Here is a 12,919-nt window from a genome sequence, read left to right as displayed (position 1 = left end):
CACAGTGGACTAATCACTCAGCTGCCTCCACACTATCAGAGAAACACCCTCACCACAGTGGACCAAGCAGCAATTAGACAGCCGCGGATCCCAATGCACAACAACAATGGCGTTCTCTGTAAATCGACTTCTGCGGAGGGCTGGATGCCGTCCCGCAACCGCCCAGGACGCCGCCCCGTCACAGCGACTCTTCATTTCCATATACAGAGCTGAGGAAAGCTGGCCAGAGCCCAGAGCCGCTACCTAGCAGCATGCGCGCAGCACAGCGCACTAGCCACGGGGACGCTGACCCAGTTAGGCTCTTAAAGCTCCACCGTTTAGCAAGAGGCTCCAGTTAGCCAGCATCCTCAGGCTGACTCACACAGCGCCTCAAACAAGCCTTTCATGATAAACATTATTAGGGTTAATAATTTATGCAGATTAACAATGCGCATTTAGAGTGGAAGTCGGGGAAAAAAACACTTTGAAAACGCATCGAGGAAACGGAGGCGAACAGTGAGGAGAGCCGGTGAAAGCAAAAGCCTTGCGCACGTGAATGCACCCCATCTACTGCACCACCAATTCAAGCAAAGCACAAAAGGTGATCTGCAATGGAAAATGAACAAACTCAGCCCAAGAAAATCAATTCAAATGAGAAACCCAACGCAGACTGGGAATTAATGTGAGGTCCAAGTTGGCTGCATTTAATTACATTAATTGTTTTTACGGGTCACACACAAGAACAAATAACTGCACCTACTTCACCTGGGTGCCTGGAACACTGTGGACTTCACAACGTGAAATGCAATAGATCTGCAAGGGTGGGGGGGGGCGGGTCACAAAAATCCAATCGAACTTGGGGAAAAGCAGAGCTGGTGACAGTGGAGTAGGCAGTCACACAGAGAGAAGAGCATGACTTAGAGAGAGAAAGAGGAAGGGGGGAAAGAGGGAGGTGGGGGGGCAGAACACAAAATCTGGAGCCAGCTTCCACCCTTTTATCATTCAGCTTCACTGAGACCTAGCTGGAGCCAGCTTCCACCATTTTACCATTCAGCTTCACTGAGACCCATCTGAAGCCAGTTTCCACCCTTTTATCATTTAGCTTCACAAAGACCCATCTGGAGCCAGCTTCCAACCTTTTACCATTCAGCTTCACTGAGACCTATCTGGAGCCAGCTTCCACCCTTCTACCATTCTGCTTCACTGAGACACATCTGGACCCAGCTTCCACCCATTTACCATTCTGCTTCACTGAGACCCATCTGGACCCAGCTTCCACCCTTTTACCATTCAGCTTCACTGAGACCCATCTGGAGCCAGCTTCCACCCTTTTACCATTCAGCTTCACTGAGACCCATCTGGAGCCAGCTTCTACCCTTTTATCATTTATCTTCACTGAGACCCATCTGGAGCCAGCTTCTACCCTTTTATCATTTATCTTCACTGAGACCCATCTGGAGCCAGCTTCTACCCTTTTATCATTTAGCTTCACTGAGACCTATCTGGACCCAGCTTCCACCCATTTACCATTCAGCTTCACTGAGACCCATGTGGAGCCAGCTTCTACCCTTTTACCATTCAGCTTCACAAAGACCCATCTGGAGCCAGCTTCAACCCTTTTATCATTTAGCTTCACTGAGACCCATCCGGAGGGAGCCACTTAGAAGACCTTACAGGCCAAATGCAGGAGGCATACAGCAAGAATGCAGGGGAGGAGAAGGCAGGGAAGGAGGAGGCGACGAAGGAGGCATTTCTTCTTACCCCAGCGTTGTCATGGTTACGATGGTGTACCAGAAGGAGGCCGGGATGCTGGTGAACTTGCTGGAGCTGGAGCCCTTCTCGGCGTAGAACATGACGGTGGCGAAGATGATGATGGCCATGGTGAGGGAGAAGAGCAGGAAGCCCAGCTCCGAGGCGCAGCTCTTCAGCGTGTAGCCCAGGATCCGCAGGCCCTGCGAGTGGCGGGAGAACTTGAAGATGCGGAAGACGCGGAAGACCCGCAGGGTGACGAAGGCGCCGCTCACGTCCTCGTTGTTGGTCATGACCAGGCCGATGTAGTACGGCAAGATGGCCACCACGTCGATGATGCTCATGACGCTGCGCATGAAGCGGTAGCGGCTGGGCGCGGCGAACAGGCGCATCAGGTACTCCACGGTGAAGATCATCACGCAGGCCGTGTCCATGCAGAAGAAGGCCACCGTGTAGCGCTCCCCGCACGGCATGTCCTTCTGGTTGGGCGTGGCGCCGCACGGCACCGTCTCCACCACGTTGGTGATGACGGAGATGGCGATGAAGAAGCCGGTGACGTAGTAGAAGACCAGCGCCATGGTGCTGGTGTGCGGGTTCTCGAAGGCCCGCCACATGGTCTCTCGGAAGGTCATGTTGGGCGGCTTGCTGTCCTTGTTGTCCTCCTGGTCGTCCATCAGCCGCTCGGCGTTCTCCCGCTTGCGGTCCTTGTACTCTTCGTAGCAGCAGTCGCCGATGATCTCCGGGATGATGCCGAAGAAGGCCAGCTCCTCGTCGTAGGCCGATATGCACTCGTACCGCGGGTAGTGCAGTTTGCCCGTCCGGTAGAAGTTGAGGACGCTGCGGAAAACGTCCGGGTCGCGGTCGAAGAAGTACTCCTTAGTCTCCTCGTTGTAGAAGAACTCCTTCTCGGAGCTGCCCAGCAGGGTGTCGGGGTAACGGTCCAGCGTGTTCCTCCAGGTCTGGAAGCGCCGTCCACTCACGTTCAAGATGATCAGCTCGTCCTGCCTCTTATTCTTCTCTAGGGGAGCGATGGGCATCGGCAGGTTGGCCACGGGCATCCAGCCAATCGCTGCAGCCCGGGCAAAAGGGAGCCATGCTGCCACTCCTGCCGCCATGGCGACTCTGGGTCGAGGCGAGGGCAACGAGTCCACCACCTTCAAAACCAGCTTGCCTTCAGGTCTGGGACCATCTTGGAGAGGGAGGGAATGAAGGGGGGACAGGAGAGGAGAGAAATCGAGAAACAGAGAGAGAGAGGGAGAGTGAGAAAGAGAGGAAGGGAGACCACAGAGCAGAGAGGGGGGTCACCCAGCTGAATCCTGGCTGTTAAAAAGCTACCGCCCACAGGCTGTCATCGAATGGGTTGAACTGGGACTAGATGGTGCGGAACATTAAAACATTTGCATAACCCTGTTAACCACTAAGTCGGTAATTGCCGGGAAACCCTGTGGTTAATTGTGCCGCCGAAATCCTGGACAGAGCAAGGGAATTCTTCATAATAATACCATAAAATTTATAGTGCTGTAAATGATCTCATAATGGACTGCATATATAGTAAAATAGTAAATGCTCATAAAATTCTAAATGCATAACAATGATAGAAAAATTAATGGTGCTGTACCTCGCATTCATTATAAGCATATTTCTTTGTTTCTGTTGAAAATTATGTGATGGACAAAGTGCATGGCTTACTACCAGTTTGAATGAAGTATACACTTTATATGGCTTATATGTAGCTTATTTGATAGATGTGTGTATATTTGTTCAAATCAATGATGACAATAACAACAACAACAACAATAATAAAACAACAACAGCTTAGCACTGTTTCAGTACAAGTACAGTACATTTTGCATATTTTGACAGTATTATTTCAGAGAACATTTAATCATCATGATCTGATAAAAAAAAAAACATGCAGTACACAAAAATGATATGTGATACATATGGGTATGTTTACTCAATGATGATAAATTATTAAACCTTTGATAAAGGCAATGCCGTTCACGTTTCACAGAAGTGCAAGCGAGATAATTGTGTGCTTTCTAAAAAAAAAAAAAGACAAGCGAGCACATCTACAATATACACCAAAATAATCTAGTTAAAAAGCCTAATTGGCCGTGTAGACAATTTAATGCAGTACAATTTTATTTATAAAATATACAATGCAAGACATATTTATCCGTAACTTGGATATTTTAACCTCCGGTTTACAAAAATAATAAATTACTGCCAAGAGCGCTGAGAAGGGGTTTCTAAAAGAGGTTCGGTACCTGTTGAGTCAGAACTACAGAAGAACTCTGGCGATTCTAGCAAACATTTTGGTCGTTTCCTTTAGCTGCTACAGTTACGTTACACTGATTTTATCAAATGCCGTGTTTGTATTATGCCGATTTCACATCATTAAAAAAATCCCATTTAAAGGCTTTGGTTTCATTTTATACTTTGTTGTTTACTAACAAGAGCTAGAGATGCATTTCGCGTTTGCAAAGCCTAACAAAAGTCAAGCAAGCATTTAGAATATTAATGGGCTTGTCGAATATGTACACAGGCTGTAGAACACATTAAATAACAGTAACATTTTGGATGATCTACAGTACGAATACTAATACGAATGCATAAAAAGCGCATTTAAATCAGCAAACCCCCAAAACGCCCTGAACAATTGAATACTGTTTAAAGTAATTTCATAACAAGTATTGTTTTAACTTAATCCAGCATTTGTCCATTTAGTTAACAAAAGACACACTTACCTCCAAGAATAAAAATATCCGATTAAATGAAAAAAACATGAAAATGCCTGCTTTTTGGAAAAGTAACTCTTTAGAAAAAAGCTGTTGCTGTGTATCGCTGCTGAGAACACTGGGGGGAAATCCAGCTACGATAGATAGAAAAGAAATTTAAAAAAATAACAACAGGCAATAGATGTCAACACGTAATTAAACCAAATAAGAACGTGAAAAATCGCCGTCACTCTCTCGCTCTCTACCACGGGTACGTGGGATTTTCTCCTAGTCTGTAACAGAGACGGCGGCGTGGACGTTTATTCCTTTCGCTCCATCAGTTGGAAATGGTACCCTGAAAGGCTAAGCTTTCCCGGTGGCACCTCGCTGGAATAGTAAAATGACAGACAGAGGTGGGAGTCTCTCTCTCTCTCTCTCTCTCTCTCTCTCTCTCTCTCTCTCTCTCTCTCTCAGTCCACACAGCTGCTCGCGTTCGCGCGCACCTTGTCTTCCGTGCACGCGGAGAAAGAGCGCTGCAAGAGAAACGCACCGAGGCAGTGTCCGCTCACTTTCGGGCACCGATATAACCGACGCCACGGGAGTGAGGTGCCAAAACGAGGCCATTTAGGTAATCAGTTGTGCTGTAGTTACAGCAATGTGGGCTGATTTTGGCTTAGTTTTCATTGCTCTTTTATTCCGTTATAGTCAAAAAATAAAAATAATCAGATATAATCAAATGCTCAATCTATAGTGATAAGTAGGCCTACTGCACAGTTTGTGGTTTTTCTACCTACTCATGAAATGAGGGCTAATGAAGAGAAGCTGAAACGTAAATATTAAATATTGTGAAAGTATTGAAGGAAGATTTAAAAATGCATAACAGGAATTAGATTTTTATTTGAATTCAATTCAATTTTTTTTTTACAGAGAACTGTCACATAGACACTTTACAGAGTAGCAAGACAAGAGACAAAAAAGAGCAAACACCAGGCCTGAACCCCCAAATAGCAAGTACATAAGGTTAAAAAAAAACTCCCATTGGGGAGAAAACCCTCAAATGGTGGCAAGAAAAAACTCCCCAATGGGAAAAAATCTCGAGAGGAACCAGGCTATAGAGGGGGAGCCCATCCTCCACTGGCCAGCCTGGTGTAAAGTAGCAAACAGCAGATGAAATGGGTTGAGCAGGTTACAGCTGAGGTGAAAGCTAACAGGAATAATAGAAGACCAAATGGTATAGTTCAGAATAGTGCAGTTTAGAGGAGCTGGATGATGGATCTGGAGCTCCAGACAGCTTCAAGGCACGGGCAGGGGCGGAACAAGACTAAAGCGATCCCGTGGATTCAGGCCGATGAAACAGGCTGGAGCGGTCTTTGGACTCAGGGCGAGGTAAGGGGTGGGATCCCCATGGAAAGAGAAACAGAGAAGATATGGTTAAGGCCAGCTTGGCACTTGAGGCTAAGCTACCTAGTGTGTCAACTCTATAAGGCCACCTTGACACTTGACACATGAGGCTAAGCTAACTAGTGTGACTGCTCTGTTAATGCGAGCTTGATACGTAAGCTAAGCTACCTAGTGTGTCAGCTCTGTGAAGACCAGCTTGACCCTTAAGCTAAGCTACCTAGTGTGTCAACTCTATAAGGGCAGCTTGACACTTGAGGCTAAGCTAACTAGCATGTCCGCTCCGTTGATGCAAGCTTGACACTTAATGCTAAGCTCCCTACCAAGCCCAGGCATCCGTGTTTAATTTCATTGATTCCATAATTATACAATATACATTTAACAGGATTATAGGACTATAGGAATGGCTAACTATAGGACTGACTACAGAGGTAAGTTTTAAGCCTACACTTAAAGAGAGTCTGTCTGAAGTCCACACATATGTTATACATATTTAGCATCGTTTGCTAATGGTAGGCTATAGCCTAATTAAAGTTGCATGTTTCAGACTAGATTGTTATGTGGAGGTTGACCTACAACGATTTCCCAATGCAAACGCAGCCATCTGAGTCATATGTCCTATAAGTAGTTAATTAATAATAAATGTTTCTTTTTAACCATGCAGGTTCCACAGGGCACTCTGGGGTACCACCATTTAAAGGACAGCGGATGTATAGGAACTATGAAGAAAAAAAATAAAATAAAGTATGCATTAATTAACAGTATTAATGTATTATTAACAGTTGGCCTATACAGTAAATGGGCCTATGCACAATTATGAAAACCCAGCAAAAGTCAAGGGAGATTACTGTGAAACAAACTAGGGAACATGCAATACCAGAACACTGTGGATAACAGCTGTAATGTACAGTACAGTTACAGCCTAAACATTTTCAAATCGCACGTGAACCACATTCTCATACTTTCATCACGACTGCCATCAAATGTTGAAAACACACACGTCTTGGTTATTCATAAAGAGAGCTGCAGAATGGATTTGTGGCTGAATATAAAATAAGGTGGCAGATGAATCAAACATTTGCACTGTATATCCAGTTTCCCTTCAATGCTGAGCATTTGGGGCTTTTAATTAATTCTGCAGGGAATCATGAGTCTCTTGCTGCTGCCCAGTCTCAGAGAATACCAATAAGCTTTAGCCAAGGACCACGGCCTGCGAACCAAGAATGTAATGTGCTGGAAGTTGTGCCCTTTTCAAAATTAATTAAATCCCTCAACCCCTCGAAATGTCACCGTGAAACCCTGCAGTTAGTCGCACGTCTCCACATCACGCCTGTGCGTTCTAAAGACTCAACGAGGGCTTTACCCAATGGTCGCGCGTCAACGTTCATCCGCAATTCTTCTGAGCGATTCAGAAGTCTGGTCCACTGATACTGACATTCTTGGAGATCATTGCACTAATGCGTAGCATGGCATGTGAGACGTTAGTGAGAATCCAGATTTTGTATTTTTTTTTTTTTTTACAAATTGGGATCCCTTTCAGCATTCAAAAGCCTACCAGCACTATAAATTAAACAACCAACAAGATTGTAAAAACTTTGCTCATGCATGACAAAGGAAGCGACAGGCTGTCGAGGCCTTGTTGGGCCAACATTATGATGATGTTAAAGTCATAATCCATGTTTTCTTATTTATATTTATCAATGTTTTATGTAACACAGTGCAACACAATGTATGAAACATCATTTCTGATCGTGCATTCCTTTTGCAATGCATTCGGTGTGTTTCCCATAAGAACTCACTTCTATCCTATTTTAAGAGTGTCGATTCTTCTCTTTACTTTTGAAGTGATGTTTGGCAGAGTTTAAGCTCCCACAACTCTGACGATGTCTGTTTCCACCGCTCTGTTTTGTGTCTCTACATGTTAAAGGAACAGAAAATATTTAAAATACATATTACAAAGGTAAGATCCTTATACTTTAAAAACTTGTACTTCAACCTACGATCTGTGAGTCAAACAAATCTGATCGTAAATCGTATATAAATGTATTTACGCAAACAATGTGGGATTTATCAAAGTTTTTGTACGTCAGATTGTTCGTAGGATCCGAACAGATTTCACGAGTGCCCTAAACTGTTCTAAAACACAACTGTAAAGCTTGTTTGTGCGTTTGTGCTCACAATTGGATTCAACATTAAGTTAATGCTTCATTTGCCTAATCTTGATGCATCTAGTGCTTAATTGCAATTGAATATAAATTCCATAAAACACGAAAAAAGTTTGCTATAAATAGGACACAGAAATCATAGCTTAGGCCTTCATTGCCATCCTTTATTGAAAGCCTCATTAGAAATGAAGATTTTATTTCCCTCAGTTAAACCATTTTGTTTTAACTGTCACGTGGAACTTGAGATGCAGGGTTTTACAACAGCTATATCGTTCCAGGCTTTAGTCTTCCCCAGCCCTGACACGGCACTGCTTACTCTCTGGCTTGTACTTCCATTAGCAGCTCTTCAATCTCCGCTTCAGAGAAGTTCTTTCTTTTGTCTTTTCTCAGCCATCTGTTTAAATTGCCTGCGATGGCACCGCAACCTTCTTATGTGGTATTTTAGGGCGTCGATGTATGCTAATTACAAGTTCTGTGTACATGCTTCTCATTGATTGGAATTTATCGACATACGCACATGGATACGAAAAAAAGCTGTGTCTATGAGTGTTTGATAAATCCAATGAAATTTGTGAGTTTGTTTCCGATAAATTTCACACATAAATTGTGTGTAAAAATGTTTGACAGAAGTAAATATGCTGTATACATTCACATTCATGTTTATTTCAATAAATATGTGAAAATATGAAACAATATTCAATGAAAAAATATACAGGCCTACACAACACACACATATCTCAAAGGCATACTGTATTGTAGTGGAACATGACATCATTTTTGTAGAATGTTCTATTCTATATTGTACTAATGTATGTCTGCCATTGAACATGCTAATACCAGGAATACAGTAAAATAACTGCTTCCTTGGTAACATTTGCATTGCAGTAATGTACAGGTCTCTCATCCAGATCCATCTGTATGCCTGTGATTTTATTTTAAGTGTACTTTGCATGGTCAATAAAAAAATGTTTACATTATCTAATGTGATACTGTAAATCGCAACTATTTTCTGTAATACTTTACACAGTTTGCTTTAAAGTAACTTAAATGTGCTAATGGATGATTTTACACACAATTTACATAAAGGATTATTCCACAATGCACATTTAGTAAGCAATACTTAAAAATCAGCTGTGGTACTGTTTCAGTTAGTCATACTTGTTGTCACATCAGTACTTAAGTGAGATTTGAGGTGAATGCAGCAACACATTAACTGCTGCACGGAATGCTTGCACTGCCTCCATTGCTGTAGACAGTACTGCTGCACAGAATGCTCACCACTGCCTCCATTGCTGTGGACCGTACTGCTGCACAGAATGCTCACCACTGCCTCCATTGCTGTAGACAGTACTGCTGCACAGAATGCTCACCACTGCCTCCATTGCTGTGGACCGTACTGCTGCACAGAATGCTCACCACTGCCTCCATGTAGATCGTACTGCTGCACAGAATGCTCACCACTGCCTCCATTGCTGTAGATCGTACTGCTGCACAGAATGCTCACCACTGCCTCCATTGCTGTGGACCGTACTGCTGCACAGAATGCTCACCACTGCCTCCATTGCTGTGGACCGTACTGCTGCACAGAATGCTCACCACTGCCTCCATTGCTGTGGACCGTACTGCTGCACAGAATGCTCACCACTGCCTCCATTGCTGTGGACCGTACTGCTGCACAGAATGCTCACCACTGGTCATTTACACGTTACAGGGGCTTCACTGCCTGACTAAGCCTGTCAGTCTGCTGTTTGAAAGAGTTACAAGAATAAACGAATATAGATCCACCGCAAATCAGGAAAGCATTTCTGTTTCTTCTGGTGTTCAGGCTAACCACTCTCAAAGTTACTAATGTACATCTTGCACATTTCAATGCTATAAATGCTGCCAATTACATTTTTCATTGAATTTTAAGGACCTCATGACATATTCTTTAGCCTGCTGCTTAGAAAGAAGATGGACAGGATCAAAAGGGTCCTTGGGATGGATGTCTTTAAAAGAACACATAAAAATGAGCACCACACAAATAATCTAATACAGACAGAGAATTTTACTTACCACAGCTTACTGTATTTGGTTTAAGTTCATAAGTCCTTCACCCTCTTGATATTCTGGGGATGTGTGTCTTCACAAGAGCTCTGTAAAGACAGACCGCCCCCATCCCCCCCCCCATTAAGTTTTATTATGTCAGACAGGCCTTGTCTTCAGGAAGTTTCAGGGATATCTCAGATCTAAGCTCCTGCTCTCCTGTGAACAATAAAAAATTATCAGAAATGGGGAATGGTTTGCTGGGGAAAAGATTTCTGAACCCCTGCCGAACTCTGACGGCAGTGCCTCTCTCCTCTTATCTATAGCAACTTACAAAATTGCACACAAAATGGTTAGCCTAAGAGCAGACACGATGCCAAGTCATCAGAATTAAATCCGATAGTAGTAGCAATTACACTAGTCTACAGCATAATGTTAAGCACTATAGTAGGTAGAGGAGGGAGACTATGGATGTAGAGGTTTAATTAGCAAATGAATTTGAGGGTGCTGTGTGTGTTAAATGTAGCATAAATAGTGTTAATTCAGCCCAGAATAAAGGCTTAAGGTTTAGGATTTGCTGAGCCAAATTCAGAGCCGACTGCTGGCATAAGTGCTCTGAGTCGTTTCGGGTCACAGCCATGCCTGGGTCACACCTTTCAGGTTCTCAGTTCTTTTTAAAAAAAATCCTTTAAATTGTGCACTATTCACAGGGTGTGAATAGCATTTTCGATTATATTGCTCTTATACCGGTTTCCCGGTTTGCGATCGGCGACACACACACCCCGGCCCGCCGTCGTCTTCCCCTGGCTCATTCTTGTTTAGGGCCGCTGAAATCCTAAAATCCTAGAGCCGGGTCTGGATAAAATATAGAAGACAGACAGTGACTGGGCTGTCAGGTGTGATTGAGAGGAGGGACTATTTAGGGAAGGGATGCTAGGCAACCAGAGGTTGCAGAGTGGAGTGGTCTGGTAGGCCTTAAAGGATTTATAGTAGATTGTAAGTAAAAGGCACAGCCTGTCTTGCTGCCCTGTAGACCAGAATCAGAGATCTAGATTTTACTCAGACCACTGGTAACCAGTGCAGGGATTTAAGGGATAAAGAGACGCATGGCGTTGTAAGAATTTGGGAGTGTACTTCGGAGTTCAGAGTTTCCGAACAGAGTTGTTGGATTTGGGATGTCCCCTGTGATAAAGAATCTGGAGGTGACCGAAGTAGTGACAAACACAAGGGGTCGTTGTTTATACACATCCCTGCTTCACCTCTCGATCAGGCTGGCAGAGCGTCTTAGGCCGCAATCTTGTGTAGCCCTCCTCTACTTTAGTTTGAGCTCTGAACACTTGTGATAGGAGAGTTCATAAAATCCATAATGGGTGGGGTTAAAGCCACCTATCAATCACTGACTTGTTTTGAACCAATCAAAAGAATCTGCTCCTAACAGACCAGAAAATCGTGGGTTCAGTGAGCATATCAGAGCCCTCTCCAATCTAGGTTTAACAGGGCCACACCAGTATATCCCATCAGTAGAGATGACTATGATAGCAGTACACCGTAGGAGCTATTGATGTAAGAACGAAAACAAAATGAAAACAATGCCTGTGAACAAACTATAATGAAACTTTGAATGGTTCAGAGGAACACTGTGTATCTGTTCTAGCCCCACCATCCTCAGCACATGCTCTTCCCTCTGTACTGCCTCTCAGACAGTATTTGGACCCCATTCAGCTACCCAGAGTCATCAAAGCATCATATCGCTTCTTCAATTTATAGGGCTTTCTATCTTTCTTTCCATTCTGCTCAATCTGCTGAGACTGTGAGAGCTTGTGAGAGCTCTTGTCCCTATCGCCCGAGTTTCGCCAGGAGCCATTTTAACTTCTCAATGCCGTTGTTTCGCCTCATGGAGCCACCGCACCTTCCTGTGTGCCCACAAGGTTTAGAAAACTTTGAGTTGAGACAGACTGCGACATGTCCACATTTGTGCCAAACTGGAACTAAGTAGCATTTCTTCGCATGCAGTAGCTGGTTACTCCATTTGGCACCAATGCAGCACAGTATTCCGTACATTTCAGTAATTTAGCAAATGCTTTGATCTACAGTGACTTACGCAGCCTTTACTCCCAATACAGTCCATTTATACAGCTGGATATTGTACTGAAGCAATTCACTCTGAACAATACTAAATCTGAGTTCTGAGTCCACATCTCTAACCATTATACTGTACTCCAATCACTGACGATATGAGCCCAATTTTATTAAACCAGAGTTTTCAGGGCTGTAAAATGGCTACCCATGGGCTGGCACACCTTAGACATATTAACATGGGAGACTGGCAAGATTCCTCCACACCATGTCATTTAAATGGCCCGCAGTTTGATTGGCTCATTCAAATGAATATTGCCCATCGGCTGCACCCTGTCAGCTTTAAATGGTGCTGTCAGGGCTTTTTTAAACAGAAACCAGTTCACTCGACCGTGCGAAGGAGAGCAGCTTTCATCTTCTCCTCCTGGTTCCTGTGACATGTTCATGTTCTGTGGAAATCAGGGACTTAATGGCCTGTGCTCACGTTGCGGTTTGTGAGGTTCGGAGGCGAGTAGAGGTAGCGGTCACATTACTGGTGGAACATTATGGAGAGCGTCGGCGGATGACAAATTCCACTGAGAGATGATTCGGTGGATTTCGCCCGATTTTTGTTTTACGCACGACCAACTGCCCGTCATGTGCTCCAGCAGGAAGAAGGTCTGTCAGTCTATGAACACAATGAACAAGGACTAGATTCCCTCAGTTCCTGCTAGTTTCTGAGGGTTCTTAGAACTGTGTACGGGAGACATATGTGTGCATATTTTACTCTGAAAGGTAAAGGAAACCTTATAAACAGGACCTTTTGAC

At 44.0% G+C, this 12,919-nt stretch overlaps 1 protein-coding gene across 2 annotated transcripts in view; it reads right to left on the bottom strand.

Moving 5' to 3' along the window:
* Window positions 1-4,920, bottom strand: part of kcnd3 (potassium voltage-gated channel, Shal-related subfamily, member 3) — a 166,852-nt gene extending 161,932 nt beyond the window's left edge. Inside the window, exons 1-2 of one of the 2 annotated variants that reach the window (XM_064300176.1) lie at window positions 4,479-4,920; window positions 1,741-2,917 (exon numbers count right to left, since the gene is read on the bottom strand). In XM_064300176.1, the coding sequence (XP_064156246.1) occupies window positions 1,741-2,843 (1,103 nt within the window). In that variant the 5' untranslated portion in view covers window positions 2,844-2,917; window positions 4,479-4,920. The remainder of the gene's footprint in view (window positions 1-1,740; window positions 2,918-4,478) is intronic. The other variant, XM_064300174.1, reaches the window with a different exon arrangement.
* Window positions 4,921-12,919: the final 7,999 nt, after the last annotated feature.

This window comes from Anguilla rostrata, chromosome 11 (assembly GCF_018555375.3).
Source record: "Anguilla rostrata isolate EN2019 chromosome 11, ASM1855537v3, whole genome shotgun sequence".
Classification (NCBI taxonomy): Eukaryota; Metazoa; Chordata; class Actinopteri; order Anguilliformes; family Anguillidae; genus Anguilla; species Anguilla rostrata.
This window is presented reverse-complemented; position numbering and strand designations above follow the sequence as displayed.